Source organism: Channa argus, chromosome 12 (assembly GCF_033026475.1).
Source record: "Channa argus isolate prfri chromosome 12, Channa argus male v1.0, whole genome shotgun sequence".
Classification (NCBI taxonomy): Eukaryota; Metazoa; Chordata; class Actinopteri; order Anabantiformes; family Channidae; genus Channa; species Channa argus.
The window spans coordinates 569,030-590,188 of NC_090208.1; the positions used below are offsets into that span (position 1 = coordinate 569,030).

General features: G+C 40.4%; 2 protein-coding genes across 2 annotated transcripts in view; one reads left to right on the forward strand and one right to left on the reverse strand.

Moving 5' to 3' along the window:
• Window positions 1–6,482: 6,482 nt before the first annotated feature.
• Window positions 6,483–17,048, reverse strand: LOC137138033 (uncharacterized). Its single transcript, XM_067524938.1, has 9 exons — window positions 17,015–17,048; window positions 15,376–15,420; window positions 15,026–15,298; window positions 14,689–14,931; window positions 14,412–14,588; window positions 12,453–12,527; window positions 7,136–7,201; window positions 6,710–6,754; window positions 6,483–6,580 (listed from the first exon to the last, which is right to left on the reverse strand). The coding sequence occupies exons 1-7, from the start codon at window positions 17,046–17,048 to the stop codon at window positions 7,158–7,160; spliced, it is 891 nt and encodes a 296-aa protein (XP_067381039.1). The 3' UTR covers window positions 6,483–6,580; window positions 6,710–6,754; window positions 7,136–7,157.
• A 3,166-nt stretch (window positions 17,049–20,214) lies between these two features.
• Window positions 20,215–21,159, forward strand: part of LOC137137365 (uncharacterized) — a 113,010-nt gene continuing 112,065 nt past the window's right edge. The window contains exon 1 of the mRNA XM_067523544.1: window positions 20,215–20,261. Within this exon, the coding sequence (XP_067379645.1) occupies window positions 20,231–20,261 (31 nt within the window). The 5' untranslated portion in view covers window positions 20,215–20,230. The remainder of the gene's footprint in view (window positions 20,262–21,159) is intronic.

Below are 21,159 nucleotides of genomic sequence, written 5' to 3' on the forward strand. Positions count from 1 at the left end.
TTGATTTGCTTTTTGTTTGAATGTAATATTCTGTTTTAGTGTTTTTAACAAGAATAAAAGATTTAAACATTTACAAATGATTCATTTAAACAGGTGATTTTCAGTGAGTTAAAGAACCCATTTTATCCATAAATGAGGATTAAGTCAATAGGAGGGGAGCTACAGTTACAGAGCACGGAGGTCACCACATTTCTTGATTTTAGCAGACCTGCATCCATAATTATCAGTCAAACTAAACTGTCTCACCTGACCCCCTCCCCCCAAAAATTACAGATAGATCTTCATGTTCAACAGTGCTAGAGTCATCAATAAGGCCCCACTCCCTGTTAGACTGCTTTTTACCCATAGATCTCTCTGAGCTAACTTCAATTATTACCTCATCTAAACCAACAACCTGTCTGCTAGACCCTATTCCAACTAAGCTGCTCAAGGAAGCTTTACCCTTAATAGATACGTTCATATTAGATATCATCAATCTATCTTTAGAAACAGGCTATGTACCACAGGCCTATAAGGTAGCTGTAATTAAACCACTACTTAAAAAACCCTGTCTTGATCCAGGTGTTTTAGCCAATTATAGACCAATATCTAATCTCCCCTTTATTTCTAAAATAATTGAAAAAGTAGTCGCAAAACAATTATGTGATCACCTTCATAGGAATAATTTGTATGAAGACTTTCAGTCAGGATTTAGAGTTCATCATAGTACAGAAACAGCACTGGTAAAAGTCACCAACGATCTTCTCATGGCCTCAGATAATGGACTCAACTTTATACTTGTTCTGTTAGATCTTAGTGCTGCATTTGATACCATTGATCACAACATTTTATTACAGAGACTGGAACATGAAATTGGAATTACAGGAACTGCACTAGGTTGGTTTAAATCTTATCTGTCTGATAGATTTCAATTTGTTCATGTTAATGATGAATCCTCCATGCACACAAAGGTTAGCTATGGAGTTCCACAAGGCTCTGTGTTAGGACCAATACTCTTTACTTTATATATGTCTCCTTTAGGCAACATTATTAGAAAACACTCCATAAATTTCCAATGTTATGCTGATGATACCCAGCTATATTTATCTATGGAACCAGATGAAAATAATCAGTTAATAAAGCTTCAAGCCTACAAGACATCAAGGCCTGGATGTCCCACAATTTTTTACTTTTAAACTCAGACAAAACTGAAGTCATAGTATTTGGGCTCAAAAATCTCAGAGATATGATGTCCAACTATATTGTTACTCTAGATGGCATAAGTCTGGCCTCCAGTACTACTGCAAGGAACCTTGGAGTTATGTTTGATCAGGATCTGTCCTTTAACTCACATATAAAACAAATCTCTAGAACCTTCTTCCACCTACGGAACATTGCCAAAATTAGGAGCATCCTGTCTCAAAGTGATGCCGAAAAACTGATCCATGCATTTGTTACTTCTAGGTTGGACTACTGTAATTCCCTACTTTCAGGATGCCCCAGTAACTCCCTAAAGAGCCTGCAATTAATCCAAAATGCTGCAGCAAGAGTGCTGACTGGAACTAGCAAGAGAGATCATATTTCACCTTCACTAGCTTCTCTCCATTGGCTTCCCATTAAATGTAGAATAGAATTTAAAACCCTGCTTCTTACATATAAAGCTCTGAATGGTCAGGCTCCATCATATTTAGAAGACCTCATAGCACCATATCATCCCAGTAGACCACTTCGCTCTCAGAATGCAGGCCTACTTGTGGTTCCCAGAATTTCCAAAAGTAGAATGGGAGGTAGAGCCTTTAGCTATCAAGCTCCTCTCCTGTGGAACCAGCTCCCAGTTCAGATTCGGGAAGCAGACACCCTCTCTACTTTTAAGTCTCGGCTTAAAACCTTCCTCTTTAATAAAGCATATAGTTAGTTATAGTTATGCTGCTATAGGCTTAGACTGCTGGGGGACCCACCCCCCAATGCACTGAGCTCCTTTCCTCCTCTTGACCATCTCTCCTCTCCTCTCACCCCGCAATTGTCACCACTGTATGTCATTAACTCTGTGTGTTCTCTCCCGTAGTTGTCTTTGTCCTCCTCTGTCCCCCTCTCTCTGTCACTTTCTGCAGGTGTCCCCCGGCTTTGAAGCTGTGTGTCTTCCAGCGTGAAGCTACTGATCCTACCGATCTGCCAGATGTTTTGTTGTTGCTTTTGTTGCTCTGTTCTTTTCTCTCTCCCCTTTCCACTCACCCCAACCGGTCGAGGCAGATGGCCGTCCACCCTGAGCCTGGTTCTGCTGGAGGTTTCTTCCGTTAAAGGGAGTTTTTCCTCTCCACTGTTGCCTATGGCTTGCTCCAGGGGGAATTGTTGGGTTCTCTTTATATATCTTTATAATCTTGACTTTATTCTGTAAAGTGCCCTGAGATGACTTTGTTGTGAATTGGCGCTATATAAATAAAGTTGAATTGAATTGAATTGAATATTCACTAATCTTTCTGTGTGCAAACACCCATTACATCTAAGGCAGGTTATTATCCATATGACAGATGTGTCATAGTCTGGGCTGACAGGGTCCATATGTCCATGCATGGAGATAAACTCTCTTAAAGCTAATGGGGTTAGCTTGACAATTCTGTGCAGTTTAACATCCTGCTGCTCACAGAAAAGTTGATATGTTCACTCACTGTACAGATCTTTCTGCTGACAGACAGGAAACAAACTGAGACAGCTGAGACTTATATTATCCTTTAAAATATTTTGTCAATGTTTGGTAAAAACTCTGACCCAAATGCAAACAGACATGGTAATGTGAGGGTCTATTTGTGAGAAGAACCGTTTGTTCTGGAACCAAAAGGAGCAGCTGACAAATGATTGAATGATAGATGTTTTATTGAATGTTCAGGGGGTTAAGGGGGTTGCTGCTGGCTGGATGAATAGGTGCTTGTGTGCTTGGTCAATCTGACCAGTAGGAAACACACTGGATCAATAAACACAGGCGAGTGCAGAGTCATAGAATGATGAAATGAAACTAAAATTTCTTTGGGCTTATTGGTTAATGGAAATGCTTTCAAGAAGGCACATGAGAATGAACGTGAGGTTTCTTGTAGACCAGGGGAGGTGGTTGGGTGGGGAAGGAGGTAAAATGGCAGTGTCAAGTGATTGTATCTCCTTACAGAGGTGGAAGAAACTGAGTAATGCAAAAAATCACATCACAGCAAAGGTACCATATAATTCCAGAATCAGTAATCCATAATGAAAAATGTTCAGGACAGAAATCAGGTCAGGCAGGTTCGGTAAGTTTGGGGGGTCAATCTGTATAATTAGCAGGCTGGAGAGTCAAATAAGCAAGTTAACAAAACGAAGATAATTACTAAACACAAGAAACATGAGACAAGGAGATACTAGGGAAGGTGAACATGTACGTCTCTCTGGAAACTAAAGGAACTAAGCAGGAACAGAACTAGAGACCAAAAAAGGGAGACTAGGAAGACTACTCATTAACACAACATATGTAAAATAAAAAGCTAAAGGAAGAAAGAAAACTAAAATGGAGCTAAACATTGATTACTATCAAACCTGAGCATGGAAACAAACTACATGAGGAAAAAGTCATTAACTAAACTTAAACTAATTCTCAGTCCAAAAGCCAACTTACAACAGGAATATAAACTAACAGAAAAATGATATGTGCTAAACGTGACTACTACTAAAACCAGGTGTGTGTGAGAGTGATCAGAGGGGGCAAGAAAACAAAGTCCAAGACGTGAACTGTGACATATGTAGATACATTAAAACACACTTTTATCCTTCAGCAGTTTGCTTCCTGTTTACTAGCCTGGTTCACAATGTAGTGAGATTCTGTTAGCAAAGCTTTAATATTAACTAACCTCATTTCCTGTTGGTGGTCTTTCATTTTAAAAGCATTCCTTTGTGGGCAGGGGGTGGATGCTGGCGGGATTAGCTGCTGCTGCTCCCTCAACTGAAATTAATTCAATTCAATTCAACTTTATTTATAAAGCACCAATTCACAACAAAGTCATCTCAAGACATTTTACAGAATATGTAAAGAGATGTATAGAGAAAACCCAACAATTCCCCCTTAAACAAGCCATAGGCAACAGTGGAGAGGAAAACTTTAACAGAAGAAACCTCCAGCAGAACCAGGCTCAGGGTGGACGACCATCTGCCTTGACCGGTTGGGGTGAGTGGAAAGTGGAGAGAGAAAAGAAAAAGAGCAACAAAAAGCAACAACAAAACATTGGTCAGGTTGGTAGAACCAGTAGCTGCACACTGGAAGACATATACCTGTGTTTACCTGCCTACACCTGGCTGCTGCACCCACTGGGATTTTTCCATTTGTCTGCACCTACACCCACAATGGACATGGAAAACTGGATAACACTACTAGTCTTGATTACTCTCCTTTCACTGCTTTATCTGGCTTCGCCTCGACTTCCCTCATCTTCCTCCTCGTTGTAAGTGCACCTACAGAGGCTCTAAACGGAGCTTTGCTATTGACAGCACGAACCCCATACCATCCTTCTGATCAACATGCAGGTGTCCGTCGTGAAAGCCAGACAGACCCACAGCCTACCACAACGCACTAGCTAACATAGCTAACACAGTTTGTCCTACCAGCATCATCTCCCTCAGGCTGCTCAACATCCACTCGCTTACCAACAAGGGTCATCTGTGATCTTCTCAAGGATTACAAACTTGATTTCCTCTGCTTGACTGGACGAAGGGTGGCCTTTGAAGGGCCGCCCCCTGAAACGTTTGTTCAAAAAAACTGGTCTCACTATTCATAAGGACATGTTTCTCACACACATAATTCACTATCAAGAAGCCATATCATCTCCTAAAACTATGTACTATTCATCCCTAAAATGCTGAGGAAAGAAACTTCCAAGCCCTTTTTTTCCACTATCAGGAGCATACTCAGACCCATGTATTCTTTCCTATTACACATATATTCCTCTGCTCTTTGTAATAGTTTTATGTCCTTTTTCACTTTCAACATTAAAAATATTCAGAAACAGCTATAAACTCAATGTATTACTCCTAGCTGTAACCTCTGTTCACTGTTACCTACCCTCATTGTTCTTTTCTCTCTAGCTTTCAACTTCCAACCACTAATGACATCTCCAACATCATCTATAAATTGAGACCCTCCTCATGTTCACTTGATCCCCTGCCCACAACTGTGGTTAACAGTTGTGGGCACTTTTATCAGTTTGACTACTTTTATCACCAATATTATTCCAACCTTCCTTACTATAGGTATTGTCCCATCCTCTTTGGAAATTGGAATTATTACTCCCATTCTTAAAAAAAACTGGTTCAGACCCTTCTACTTTTAATAATTTAATAATAATAATAATTTAGTTTTTAATTTTTAAAAAATTATCTCTGGCCACTCTCATCCATGATTTAGTTACATCCCATTTAAATTATTGTAATTGTCTCTTGTTTGGTTTGCCTCAAAAATCCCCCCATCAACAACTGGTTCAGGACCCGGCTCCCCGTATTCTCACTAGAACCCCCTTCACAGATTATGTTACCCCCATCCTCAGATAACTCCATTGGCTCCCAGTCCATCTCCTCTTTATCTATAAGATTGTACTTCTCACATTCAAAGCCTCCATAATCTCTCACCCCCATACCTGTCAGATCTCCTTCGGTTATATACTGCACATCCTCATGCTCCTTATGTTCATCCTCAGCCGACCTCCTGTCCACTCTACAAGCTCACCTGTCGTCTGTGGGAGCTAGAGCATTCAGTCATTCTGTCCCCATCTCTGTAATTCCCCCCCATCAGATCTCCGATCCATAGACTCTCTTCCCCATGTTCAAGTCCTGTCTTAAAACTCACCTTTTTCTGTCTTGTCTATTCCACCTAAACTCAATAATCAAAACATTTTTCTTTTTCAACTGCTTATGTTGGTTTTTCTTTTATGCTACTATCGCTAATCTGTTTGTTGCTTTATCTGATGTCTGTAAAGTGACCTTGAGTGTTGAGAAAGGTGCCTATAAATAAAATGTATCATTATTATTATCATTATTATTTTAGGTAGGTAGCACGTTAGATAGGAATCATGTTTTATGTTGTGGATGGACACTTTAAGATGTTGCAGTTTTGGTCAAGGAGACATAAAAATTAAATGTTAATACTTTGCTTATAAGTTTAAAGGGTTATAAAGTGTTGCATCACCTATTTAGAGATTTATGTTTCTTAAAGTGGACTCATGGCATCTTGGTTGGGTTCTGTAAGATCTATAATTGTTTATAGTGCTGTTAAGGTTGACATACTTTACTACAGGGAAACTTCAGTGTTGAATTAGCTTTATGAAGAAATAATGACACTCAAACACAACAGCTGTTTTAAACTGGGAACATAGAACAGCTGTATTTTTCATTCTTTTATTATTATTTTAAAAACCAGGGGTCACAGCACATATACATCATCACTGATCATATACATTAAAAGTAATTAATGGTGGTACAAGTTTTACTATGATGTGCAACATAAATCAATGACATTAAATTGAAAAACAAATACCAGTAAGAGACACAGATTCAGGTGTTCATGAGGATGAAACAGAAATCTATCTTCAATTTCCTGTTGAGAACGTCACATCAGCTGATTCATTTGGTTTCACTTTACAGTTTTCTCTTACTTCTAAATCATAAAGAGATAAACTATGATTCACAGACATACACAGTATGAAACATATCTATATTATGTTACCTGCTCTCACTGATGAATACAGAACATCTGGATCAGTCGCCTGCTCTGTAACACAAACACAGACACAGTGTTATAGTATAGATCATCATATATGGGGCTGATGAAAATGTAACCTGCATGTACAGTATGTGAGTAGGTACCTGTCAGTGGAAATGTATATAACCTACAGGAAATATATCTATAAAAACAGGCAGTGATGGACATTTTTTGTTTTATTACCAAATGTTTCACAATTACATTAAAATTGATAAATTCCCCCTTTGCAATCAAAATGATTTATTCTAGTTTACAGATATTGTGGTTTAGCAAGAACTACAGGACTTTAGAGAGTTTTACATCAGATTTCACTTTCCAGGCAAATACTACTTAAAATTAGTAAATCGATCTGTGTGTTAATCTTCTGTACATGTATTTGTATGTGATTACCCGTCCTCCTTCCAGCCTTCTTCTAATTTTTAATCACAACCTGACCATAAGTGACCTCAGCAGGACCTGAGACAGGGAGAGAAAAAAACAAATCACTTTTAACAGAAATCTAAAATGTTCAAGTCTTGTTAAGTTGTTTAGGTAAATTCATGTGTAGACTGAAGGAGACTGTGAAAAATCATCAACTTACTTCTTTTGTTCACTAATTGACTCCAAAAAAACAAGCAAATACTGTTGATAAAACTCAAATCTAAGTATAAAAGGAAAAAATAATATCAACTCATGTTGTAAACTACAGAAAACATAGTGCTGTAGTGCTGAATAAAAACTAAGTACAAAGGTCAGTGATACTACTTAGACTTGGTGTGGAAATACACCAGCAGCAGGTAAAGGGGATTTTATGATTTCATCCACCATAATACATCAGTTTTTATGCGTTTATTAAATTCTGCTTCTTTAAAGTAACTAAAGCTGTCGGATACACAGAGTAGAATAATAATTTAATCTGATTTGAGGGTCTAAAGACACCCAGTGTCAGTGCTCTACAGATTGTAAAGCCCACTAAGACAAATTTGTAATTTTGTGACTGTATAATTCATTTTGATTTTATTTTGATTTAGCTGGAATTATACAGCACCAGAGAAAACCCTGCATTATCCACAATACTGGGATTTCATTGGGGGAAAATATATAAAAGCTACTTTTAACATGACCAACATAATAAAACACCTAAAACATCCTGCAGAATACAACAACTTCTGATGGGTGACAGAGGTGAAAGCAAAACCAAAGCAACAAACATTTCTATGACAAGAATGAGTTTACCAGGACACTGACAGTGCTAAAAAATACTCTAATTTATCATGTTGCATTACGTCTCTGACATTACTTAATGAATTAACTAGTTAATGTCATACTATCAGGACATTAACTACATCTCTGAAACCACCATAACAGAGATGTATGTAACATCTCATCACCATCTACCACTGTTATTAGTGTCTGAGTTCAGACAGTAAAGGTTGGAAAAAGAATGGATTTTCTTCTTTTCCTTTGGGCTGTTCTCTTTCAGGTGTCTCCACAGTGAATCATCTGCCTCCAACTAACCCTGTCCTCTGCATCCTCTTCTCTAACACCAACTAACTTCATGTCCTCCCTCACTACATCCAGAAATCTCCTCTTTGCTCTTCCTCTAGACCTCCTGCCTGGCAGCTCCAACCTCAGCATCCTTCTACCGATATATTCACAGTTTCTCCTCTGAACATGTCCAAACCACCTCAATCTGGCCTCTCTGACTTTATTTCCAACACATCTAACATGAGCTGTCCCTCTGATGTCCTCATTCCTGATCCTGTCCATCCTCGTCACTCCCAAAGAGAACCTCAACATCTTAAGCTCTGCTACCTCCAGCTCTGCCTCCTGTCTTTTCTTCAGTGCCACTGTCTCTAAGCCGAACAACATCTCTGGTCTCACTACCATCTTGAACATCTTTCCTTTCATTCTCGCTGATACTCTTTTATCACACAACACACCTGACACTTTTCTCCACCCGTTCCAACCTGCCTGCACTCACCTCTTCACCTCTTTTCCACACTCTCCGTTGCTCTGAACCGTTGACCCTAAGTACTTAAAGTCCTGCACTTTCTTCACCTCTGCTCCCTGTAACCTCACTGTTCCACCTGGGTCCCTCTCATTCACACACATGTATTCTGTCTTACTGCAGCTAAGCTTCATTCCTCTGTTTTCCAGAGCAGACCTCCACCTCTCTAGATTTTCCTCCACCTGCTCCCTGCTCTCACTACAAATGACAATGTCATCTGCAAACATCATAGTCCATGGAGATTCCTGTCTAACCTCATCTGTCAGTCTGTCCATCACCAGAGCAAACAAGAAGGGGCTCAGAGCTGATCCTTGATGCAGACCCACCTCCACCTTGAACTCGTCTGTCACACCTACAGCACCTCACCACTGTCTTACAGCTCTCACACATGTCCTGCACCACTCTAACATACTTCTCTGCCACTCCAGACGTCCTCATACAATACCACAGCTCCTCTCTCTGCACCCTGTCATACGCTTTTTCTAAATCTACGAAGACACAATGCAACTCCCTCTGACCTTCTCTGTACTTCTCCATCAGCATCCTCAAAGCAAATACTGCATCTCTTGTTCTCTTTCTAGGCATGAAACCATATTACTGCTCACAAATGTTCACCTCTGCCCTTAGCCCTGTCCTGAAGACCAAACCTGCCCATAACAGTCTCATCACCTCTGTTCCCTTCACCTACATGCCCATTGAAATCTGCACCAATCACCACTCTCTCACCTCTGGAGATGCTCTGCATCACTTCATCTAACTCACTCCAGAATTTCTCCTTCTCTTCTAACTCACATCCTACCTGTGGGGCATAACCACTCACAAAATTGAACATCACGCCTTCAATTTCCAGCTTCAGACTCATCAACCTGTCTGATACTCTTTTCACCTCTAGAACATTCCTCACAAACTCCTCTTTCAGGATAACTCCTACTCCATTTCTCTTCCTATCTGACCCATGTTAGAACAACTTGAACCCTGCTCCTAAGCTTCTAGCCTTGTTACCTTTCCACCTGGTCTCCTGGACACACAGTATGTCCACCTTCCTTCTCTGCATCATGTTAATCAACTCTCTATCCTTCCCTGTCATAGTCCCAACATTCAAAGTCCCTTCTGTCAGTCCTACATTCTTAGCTTTCCTCTTCTCTCTCTGCCTAAGAACACACCTTCCTCCTCTCCTTCTTCCACCAACAGTAGTCTAATTTCCACCAGTAGCCTGTAGGTTAACAGCACCGGTGGCGGTTGTTGATAACCCGGGCCCCGACCGATCCGGTATGGAAGTCAGATTCGGTGTGAAAGTCATGTTTCGCATTTTTTATTTGGCATGTGTTTTACGTCGGATGCCCTTCCTGACACAACCCTCTGCATTTATCCAGACTTGGAACTGGCACGAGAAGACACTGGCTTGTGTCGCCTTGTGGTTACATTGGATGGATTCCCTAAACTCTGTATTTATTTATATCAACCTCTCCAAGACTGAAGTCCTTGTCTTCCCAGCTAGACCTTCGAGACAACACAACATCAGCATCAACATTGGATCTACAGTGATTGTCCCCACTAAGTCGGCCAGAAATCTGGGGGTCATCATCGATGACCAACTGAGCTTTAAGGACCACATCTCCTCAGTCTTTTGAACATGCAGATTTGCTCTCTACAACATCAGGAAGATCAGACCCTACATCACGGAATATACAACCCAAGTCATTGTACAGGCGCTGGTCACATCTCGTCTCGATTACTGCAACGCTTTGTTGATGGGGTTACCAGTATCCACAATCAAACGCTTACAGATTATCCAAAACGCAGCAGCTCACCTAATTTTTAATCAGTCAAAAAGGACCCATGTCACACCACTTTTCAGATCTCTGCACTGGCTTCCTGTAAATGGTAAAAAGTCGCTTATATAGCGTTTTTTTCCAAAGCGCTTTACAATGTTGATTCCCATTCACACTCTCACACACACCGATGGCGGTGGCTGCCATGCAAGGTGTTCACCTGACCCACCAGGAGCAACTTGTATAAACTTGGGGTTTAATGTCTTGCCCTAGGACACTTCAACATGTAGCCAGGACCAGGGACTGAACCAATGACCCTGTGGTCCATGTATGACTGTCTTTACCAACTGAGCTACAGCCGCCCCACATCACATGTAGCTGCTCACATTGGGTTTCAGCTTCTCCAATGAGCATTAATTCTGTAAGGAACATGTTGGTTAAAGTGTCTCTGCAGCCAGTGTCTGTACTCAGACAAAGATTGTTTGTCAGGGAAGATGCTTTGCTCTATAACACCACATACTCAGCCATGTCCAACTCATGTTGATTTCACAGTCACATTGTATGAGCCAAACAACGTTTTTTATACTGTACTGATGGTGATTAGTGACACCATACTACACCAGACTAGAATCTTTACACTGGAACAAATACGTAACCTATTCAGTTAAGCAAAGAAAAAAAAAAAAGGCACACATCACTGTACAGAAGAACAGAGCAGTACCTCTGGAAAGTCAAGTCGCTTGGATTCATATTTGATTTGCTTTTTGTTACAATGTAATATTCTGTTTTAGTGTTTTTAACAAGAATAAAAGATTTAAACATTTACAAATGATTCATTTAAACTGGTGATTTTCAGTGAGTTAAAGAGCCCATTTTATCCATAAATGAGGATTAAGTCAATAGGAGGGGAGCTACAGCTACAGAGCATGGAGGTCACCACATTTCTCGATTTTAGCAGACCTGCATCCATAATTATCAGTCAAACTAAACTGTCTTACCTGATATTCACTAATCTTTCTGTGTGCAAACACCCATTACATCTAAGGCAGGTTATTATTCATATGACAGATGTGTCATAGTCTGGGCTGACAGGGTCCATATGTCCATGCATGGAGATAAACTCTCTTAAAGCTAATGGGGTTAGCTTGGCAGTTTTGTGCAGTTTAACATCCTGCTGCTCACAGAAAAGTTGATATGTTCACTCACTGTACAGATCTTTCTGCTGACAGACAGGAAACAAACTGAGACAGCTGAGACTTATATTATCCTTTAAAATATTTTGTCAAGGTTTGGTAAAAACTGTGACCCAAATGCAAACAGACATGGTAATGTGAGGGTCTATTTGTGAGAAGAACCGTTTGTTCTGGAACCAAAAGGAGCAGCTGACAAATGATTGAATGATAGATGTTTTATTGAATGTTTAGGGGTTAAGGGGGTTGCTGCTGGCTGGATGAATAGGTGCTTATCTGCTTGGTCAATCTGACAAGTAGGCAACACACTGGATCAATAAACACAGGCGAATGCAGAGTCATAGAATGATGAAATGAAACTAAATTTTCTTTGGGCTTATTGGTTAATGGAAGTGCTTTCCAGGAGGCACGAAGCAAGAATGAACGGGAGGTTCCTTGTAGACCAGGGGAGTTGGTTGGGTGGGGAAGGAGGTAAAATGGCAGTGTCAAGTGATTGTATCTCCTTTCAGAGGTGGAAAATATTGAGTAATGCAAAAAAAAAAAAACATCACAGCAAAGGTACCATATAATTCCAGAATCAGTAATCCATAATGTTCCAAATTTTAAATCCAGAGATAGACAGAAAGTTAAGGACCGAAATCAGGTCAGGCATGTTTGGTAAGTTTGGGAGATCGATCTGAATAATTAGCAGCAATAACACACACACACACACACACACACACACACACACACACACACACACACACACAGTCTACCTCTCCTATTGGCCGTTTGTCTGATGGTGATATCAGCATAGGTCACATCCACTGAAGGAGAAGAATCTTTCCTTCCTGGAAGGAAAAGAGGAAGAAAGACATGAACATGCATTAGTTAAATATTTCTGCAATTATTTTGTACTTCTGGTGTTCTGTCATCACCAGAACGGATGACCCTAAAAGCCTTAAGCTGGTCAGTGCCAGTCCGGATCAATCGGCAGAGACAGTATTTGAGAGTGTGCAGTGTAAAGATTCTAGTGTTTAGTCTTCAGACCCAGTCTCTGTCAGTCTTTCTTACAATGATTATTTTAAAATAGTTTAATAGTTACGACCAGTATCAACGGCTGATGAAGTCACAGCTGAGGTAGACCTACAATAACTGCGACTTTAAATGAACATAGTGTTGTTTTATTCAATTTCAATTCAATTCAACTTTATTTATAAAGCGCCAATTCACAACAAAGTCATCTCAAGGCACTTTACAGAGTAAAGTCAGGACTATAAAGATGTATAGAGAGAACCCAACAATTTCCCCTTGAACAAGCCATAGGCAACAGTGGAGAGGAAAAACTCCCTTTAACGAAAGAAACCTCCAGCAGAACCAGGCTCAGGGTGGACGACCATCTGCCTTGACCGGTTGGGGTGAGTGGAAAATAAAGAGAGAAAAGAACAGAGCAACAAAAAGCAACAACAAAACATCGGGCAGATTGTTAGGACCAGTAGCTGCACACTGGAAGACACACAGCTTCAAAGCTGGGGACACTTGCAGAAAGGGACAGAGAGAGGGGGACAGAGAAGGACAAAGACAACTACGGGAGAGAACACAGAGAGTTAATGACATACAGTGGTGACAATTGTAGGGTGAGAGGAGAGGAGAGAGGGTCAAGAGGAGGAAAGGAGCTCAGTGCATTGGGGGGTGGGTCCCCAGCAGTCTAAGCCTATAGCAGCATAACTATAACTAACTATATGCTTTATTAAAGAGGAAGGTTTTAAGCCTAGACTTAAAAGTAGAGAGGGTGTCTGCTTCCCGAATCTGAACTGGGAGCTGGTTCCACAAGAGAGGAGCTTGATAGCTAAAGGCTCTACCTCCCATTCTACTTTTGGAAATTCTGGGAACCACAACTAGCCCTGCATTCTGAGAGCGAAGTGGTCTACTGGGATGATATGGTGCTATGAGATCTTCTATATTTGATGGAGCCTGAACATTCAGAGCTTTATATGTAAGAAGCAGGGTTTTAAATTCAGGTGTTTGCTACTTGCAGACTGTCAGAGACCAGAAATCTGTGATGGTTGGTGGAAACAGTCTTTATCTGTGAACTGTCCAGTCTTTGACAGTTTTGGGATGTGCAGACAGTTTCTCTGCATGGGTCTTACTAACAATGCATGTGCACAAATCTGTGTTAAAACTGTGAGTACAAACAATCTATGCACAAATCTGGAAATGATCAACTGTAGATTGTTGTAAAATGTGTACTATTCATCCAGTATCTGTAACCACTTATCCGGTTCAGGGTCATGGGGGGCTGGAGTCTATCCCAGTTGTCATAGGGTGGGAGGTGGGGTCCACCCTGGACAGGTTTTGCCAATGAACCTAACATGCTTGTCTTTGGCCAGATGGAGGAAAGTGGAGGAAACCCACACAAACACAGGGAGAACATGCAAACTCCACACAGAAAGGTTGCAGACAGCCAGGGATTTGACCCAGGGACCTTCAAGCTGTAAGGAGGCAGCGCTAAGCACTCCATCACTGTCCTGCCCTGTAGATAAATGGTCTGCTCAAATTCCTTCTAGAACTACAAATATATTTAAAAAATGTTTTAATTTTATATAGACAATGAGCTTTTTAACAATGAATATCGTTTGAAACTGCTTTTATTCTCACTCAAGTTTCAGTTGGGATTTTAATGCTGAAAGATTTGAATTAAATTGTTTGCTCAAATCAGCTCACAGTTTTCATACCTATTTGTTTCCTCCACCGCTGGACAACTCCAACCACAACCAGAACCAAGAGAACCACAGAAACTAAAACTGTTACTGTGCTGATCAGAGAGGAAGACACTTTGTCATCAGTGTTATTAAAGGCTGTAGCAGTGCAGAGAGCAGTGGTGGTTTGAGGATCAGAGGTTGGAGGACGATCTGTAGACAGAGGAGGAGAATCTGGTTCAGCGATCAGTTTATTATCAGGTCAGCAGGTTAGTTCATATCTTTAAACAGGAAGTGATGTCAGTGTCCTGACCTCTGACCCTCAGTCTGCTCTGAGGAGATTTTCCATAGGCATCAGTAGAACATGAGTAGAGACGTGCATCAGACCATTGGACTTTGTGGATGGTGAACATGATCTTAGGGTCAGATACAAGTTTGTTTCCATTAACTAAGTAATAAGCTTTCACTTTGTCGCCATTTCTCTTTCTACAGCTCAGAGTGACATCACTTCCTGTCAGCACAGGAAGTGCAGGGATCTCCAGGATCAGAGGACCATCTGAACAACACAAACAGAGACATATAGAGACAGAGTTACACCAACAGACCAGAGTCATATACATGTGTTGTGTTGCAGCAGTTAGTTTCTGTACCAGTTACAGTGATGGTGACCTGGTTGCTCTTCTGTCCAGAACTGGTCCCACACCAGTAATCTGTACTGAATTTTGTTGAGACATCAAGGACACAGGAGGAACCATCCAACCGTCCAAAGTATGAACCAGCTGCTCCACACTCCTCAGTCTGTCCTCCTCTGGTCCTCTTCACTGTCCAACCATCAACTGTCTGTCCGTCTTCTACACAGCTCAGAGACACTGGAGGACCTCTGGTGAAGAACTGCTGAAGGTTTGGACTGAACATCAGAGACACTAGAGGACACAGAGACAGAATAAATGTCTGTGTATTGTTGGAGTGTCAGTGCTTGTTTTCACCTCCATCATCTCACCTGCAGAAACAGTGAGTCCAGACAGCAGCAGGAGGACAGACACACCTGGAACAGGAGGCACAGGTCACTAAAATGGACACTATGGGGCACAGGACAAAATTAAATCACAATGAAACCAAAGCAGTTTTGATAACAGCTGAGTGAACAAACCAAATATTAACCTTCATGTTTAAACATGTTCTGATAAGTTGTAATAACAAAGTTTTTGAACAATGTGTGAATTTAATGTGTGGGAAATGGAGCAGAACTTGTAAAACTAGACCAGTCTGTGACACATTACTGTTGTTTCTTGTTTTTAAGCCCTCAGTTCGTCAATGCACCAGTTTTCACATCCTGCTCCATCACAGCTGATCTCCAGCTCCTGACGTCCACACGGCCTCACACCAGAACAAAGAACTGTGCATTTCTCACTTCATTTCTTTAGGATAAGATCAAACTTATCCTCACAGGAACCATATAAAGTGCATAAAGCATTTTCAAAGTATTTACAATAACTGAAAAGTGGAACATACAATACAGTGCATCTCCATTATGTGTGAGAGAGGAACAGCTAAGCAATTATGCATGAAGCAGCATTAATATTCATCAATAATTCAAAATGTTCTGTAGATGATCTACAGTAGAGCTAAATCTTTTTCTGTGCAGCAAACAGTTAATGGAATGATGCTCAGTGTTAGTCCACTAACATAAACCCTGTCACTGTCTCCAAAAGTCAAGATTCTGTTTCCTCTATTGTTTCTACTGTGTCAAGCTCCCATTTAAACTTCATGCTGTTTAGTGGCCTAGTTATCATAAAGCATTTATGCCTCATATGTATTTGCCTATAAAACTGTCATTAATACCAGAACCAAATGATAGTCGAGTGAAGTTGATGGGTGGGTGGCTGCACATTTTAAGTCTCTTTGAACAATTGCTGGTCTAATGTAAGTTTTTCATACAGGTTTACTTAGATTTTGCCTTAGTGATTCTTCAGTCTTGTCACCACATCATTGTCCTTGTCACTTCATAAGTTTTCTACTGCTGCTCATGCGCCATTTTCCTCTACAGTGGACACGTGGAGAGACAGATGAGTTTAAACAGTTTGTACCCATTAACTAAGCATTTTTACATGTTTTTTCAAAATTAATTGACAGACTTGGTGATATTTACTTGTTAAAACCTGAAATCTGCTTTAACCGGTCAATATTGTATCAATAACTTTAGCAAAGTGTTAGGATTTCAAATCCTTCCTGTCAATTAGAGAAAAAACATCTATTTATTGTGGTGGCTGTTATTTAGCTAACACCATTCAAAGTTTGCCTCTGTGGTCGAGCGAGGTAAGCAATGAATAGAGAGATGGTGATTGTCAAACCGAATCCCCTGTTATCCCCTGAATGGGAGTGAATGTGGCATCAAAGTGTGTGTTAATCCAGCTCCATCTCCTTAAATTACAGTGGACAGTAATAACTTGGTAGACATAGTGGTGGTCAAAGATTAGCCAGTCAATTCAAATTCAGTATTTGTTCCCAGAATTGTTTTATTGTATTGTTGTGTTCAGATGTAATGGACTTAAGCTCAAGTTACATTCCACACTGGCCAGATGCAAGTTTCCTTCATATGCTTAGTTTTTATTTATTTCAGTCCAGTGCAGAATTCTAACCTCTGTTCCTCTTGAAGAGACAGTCATGGCCCATTAAGACCTGCACTCAAGAGAGCAGCTCAGAAGGTCCAAGAAGAGCAACCTGTGAAACTTTGATCAGGTCCATCTGAGTCACCTCAGGGCAGGTTCCCCTAACAGTAGCTGAGTGTCTCAGTTTATCAGCTTTTAGTCAAAGAAAAAGGGCTGTTTCTAGCCTAACTATGGTAGTTTTAATTTGTCTAATGTGATGCTAAACTAAATATATTTGAATAGAGTTATGTCACACAAAGTATTTGAAAACCAGACTTTAAATGTTAATTGACTGTTGTTGGCAGTTTCACAATTTTCAACAATTGAGGATCAGATGAATTAATGAAGATATTTCTGTTGCAGCATCACTTTAGACATTGTACAAGCTTTAAATCAATAGACCAGTGACTTGAATATGTTTACAGTAATAATCCATTACACACCGTGAGGTTCAGCTTGGTGAGCTCTGCTGAATGTGAGCATGTCTTTAAACATTTGGAATGATAGAAAACCTTGGCTGATGGTATTACTGTTCAAAGAGAATGTGTCTTTAAGGCCCCTATCCAGGCCCTGGGAGGTGATGTGTATGTTTCATGAGTCATTGACATGTCAGTGCACCATACTGTAGGGTTTAGGGTTTAGGGTTAGTACTGATCAGCCTCCATGGCTCAGTTCACCTGTAAACCTCAGTTTAAGAAGCAACAAATTAGGATGATAGTAGCACAAGACTCAAAATCAGTCCACACTTTGCTTCCTGCTCTCTAGTCAGCGACAGCTTTGCTTCACCAGGTGTGTTTAGTCCATAAGAATCTGGAAGCTGCCATCTTAGATGATGGTGGAGGTAGAAAAGTTATGTGGTATCTCTCAGGTTCTGACTGACTGAATGCACCTTACGCAGAAAACTAGCAGTGAGTTGTGCTGGGATGAATGAAAAACAAGCAGGGACCCGTGAGGACCAGGATCGAGAACTAGTGCAGGTGTAACAGGGACACAGTTTCTGAATAAGATGTTTCTGGGGACTGATTCAAATCAGGGACAAGCAAGAAAGAAGGTTTCATCTGCTTCTATTGTACTGAAGTGGAAATCTGAAACCCAGGTGCATAAAATTAAAATAGTGATTATGATTAATCAGACACTGCTATAGGGACGTGAGACATATGCATCCACAATCCCACCTCCCCAAACCCACTGCAGACATCTTACCACTCATGGAAGCTCCATGAGGCCCATATTAACAGCAGCTCCCTGAAACCTGCACATTCACTGCAGTGTCACAAAAATAAATGGTTCCTTTAATCTTCTTGTAGAATCATCACTCGCCTTTGTGCTCAGGCTTTATGTAAAAACAATTGGCACTGTCTTTGTGTGGTGCATTCAGGGACAACACTGAGTGTAGGTCACCTGTGTTTCAAAAGTAAACTGATCCATGGATTTGACGATTTGTATGACTTCTACTAAAAGTGGAAGCTCTTATTTTGTATTCTTCTAATGGGGAAGCTGTAATATAGTTAGTGAACTACTGCAGAACAGAATGTGTTGCCTGGTATAGTGCTGAACATTGGAACAGTACAAGGCAATAGTCACAATTCTTTGTGTTAAACAGGATCAAGTCATTAGAAAAGCTGTTTAATGACAAATTCTATGGATTCAATGCAATTTGTATTTGTTTGCAGCAAAACCGAGAGAAGAATAGTTTGTAGAAATACTTAGTTGGTTCTGGATCAGCTCCTGATAGCAGTGTTTGTCATTCAGGATCCAAGGAAATGACACTAGCATCATCATAAACGTGTGTTTGTGTTATTCACTGCTACTTTGTGTCATTTTTTAAGGGCTATTGAAAATCGTGTAGCATCTTAACAGCAGAAGACAATTATCAATATTCAGAAAATGCATTGCAAGAACAGCCATTCACACTTATATTCAGACCTACAGGCAATTTAGAGTCACCAAATAACGTAACATGTGTCTTTGGAGTGTGGGAGAAAACTGCCCCTTCTCATTCCTGACGCATTAAAAAGACGTTCTGCTTTACATCGATGACCCTCTCACTTTAATATTTGACACCAAATTCAATGACACAGTTTTGAAAAGAAAAAGTCTCATAGGCAGGTGGATGGTACAAGACACAGGATTTTTCCACTGGAGACCGGGGTTCAACTCTAGAGCGAGATGACTGACTGCTCTCCTCTCTTGTACCATTTTTTGTTTATTTGTCTTAATATAAAATGTAAAATTATTAATTATTATTAAATTATTAATTATAAAGCTTTTTACTTCAATATTGACGACCTCTACATTACAGTATTTCACTGGATGAGAGTAAAATGATTATTTGGTTCATGAGGATCCTAAGAAAACATGCAGTCAGCCTGGTGGACTGATAGAAATTAGTGAGCACAGCACATTATCTAAATACTGACTTGTTCTGACTAATTGGACAATAACCAGCAGATGAAGCTCTGACTGTGTCACTGTTTTAGCTCAGGCTCAGTTTCACTCTGTGCTTATTCTGTAAATGTATGTTTTCTCTGTAATGAATGTAGGAAGAAGTTTGACTCACCGAGGAGCAAAGACAAAGGTGGAGACTTCATGTTGTCTGGATGACGACTGAACATCTGGACAACAGACAAGACAGACCACTTCAGATCACATGCAACACTTCCCTGTTCACACAGTTATCACGTCATTGGCTGAGCTCCATGCTAATGTCATTGTTGGTATAAAGAGAAGAGTGTGTAACTGTCTTTTTAATGGAGTTCAGAGGTGGTGTTCAACAGCAGCAGGTGGCTGCAGATACTATGGTAAGAACTTGGAATGAATTGTGAATGAATAATGAATTGTATTAATATTGTTTCTTGTGTGTTGACTTATTGTCCCATATTGATTTGCTTGAGACATTCAAACTAACCTGATCCTCATAAACACAGAAGACAGAAGCAACTGCCTGTCTGGAGTTTGTCAAACAATATTAGAATAACTCTGAGAGCATGAGGACAGATTCTCTGGTCTGATTAGACCACAGCAGGGACAGGGAAAGGAAACAGGGTTTACGAAAGGATGAATGAATCTAAATACAGATAGGTACCTGCTCACTTCACTCTGCTCATAGACTCAACACCAGAAACAGTGTTGAGGATGCAAAGACAGAAATACTTAATCTAAAGTTGTCTCTCTACTGTTCAGACGTTCAGTCCTCATCCTGACAACATGAAGACTCCATCTGTCTCTCTGCTTTTTGGTGAGTCAAACACAAACCTTCAACATTCATTCATTACAAACAAAACACACATTTACATTTAATGGACTCTGTCACTAAGTGTTACAGACAGCAGGTTTATGTGACAACAGGCGACAGTTATACAGGACATTCAAGACAACTGGTGATTTTATCCTATTATCATATTTTGAATTTTGGTCTATCTGTAATATTTGGGGGGAGGATCTGGTGAATTCTTTCTCTAATAGCTACAATTTTATTCATAAAGAAAGTCATGAAGTCATTGCTGCTCAGAGTTAAGGGAAAACTAGGCTCAACAGAACAATGGCTCTTAGTCAGCCTGGTTACAGTGTAACACGATAATCAACCTGTACAAGAGTAAAGTTAAGGTGGCTACTCTTCATTGTATTGACACATAGTAAAGCAAATGATAAAAGAAAACTTCAAGAGTGAAGGTAGAAGCACTTAGGTGGACTACATTGTGGTGACTGTGGTGCAGGATGGTAGAGCGGTCATCCACCAATCCCCCAGTTGCTGGCTCAATCCCCACAACCAGTTCTGATTGTGAATGGGTGAATGAGAAGTACCAATAGGTAGAAAAGTGCTGTATGAGTGCAGATCATTTTTCTTGTGTTGACATTGTATCAGTGACTGTAAAGTGTTGGTAGGGGAGAGTGTAGCCAGACAACACAGGATGGTTGTGTGTAAAATGCCTCTAGTGGTAAGGAAGATGAAGAGGACAAAGGCAGAGCAGAGGACAAAGTGGTGGAAGTTGAAAAAGGAAGAAGGTCATGTAGTTTTCAGGGAGGAGCTGAGACAGACTCTGGGTGGTTTGGAGGTGCTTCCAGATGACTGGACCACTACAGCTAATTTGATCAGGGAGACAGGTAGGAGGGTACTCGGTGTGTCATCTGGAAAG

What these genes read in the sequence shown, in the direction of transcription:
- LOC137138033 (XM_067524938.1), bottom strand. Translation starts at nt 17,048, where the DNA reads ATGGGCCATGACTGTCTCTTCAAGAGGAACAGAG. An exon ending in TCTCTTCAAGAGGAACAGAG is followed by an intron (nt 15,421 to 17,014) that starts GTTAGAATTCTG and finishes CTCCTGTTCCAG; the next exon opens with GTGTGTCTGTCCTCCTGCTG. An exon ending in GGTCACCATCACTGTAACTG is followed by an intron (nt 14,932 to 15,025) that starts GTACAGAAACTA and finishes TGTGTTGTTCAG; the next exon opens with ATGGTCCTCTGATCCTGGAG.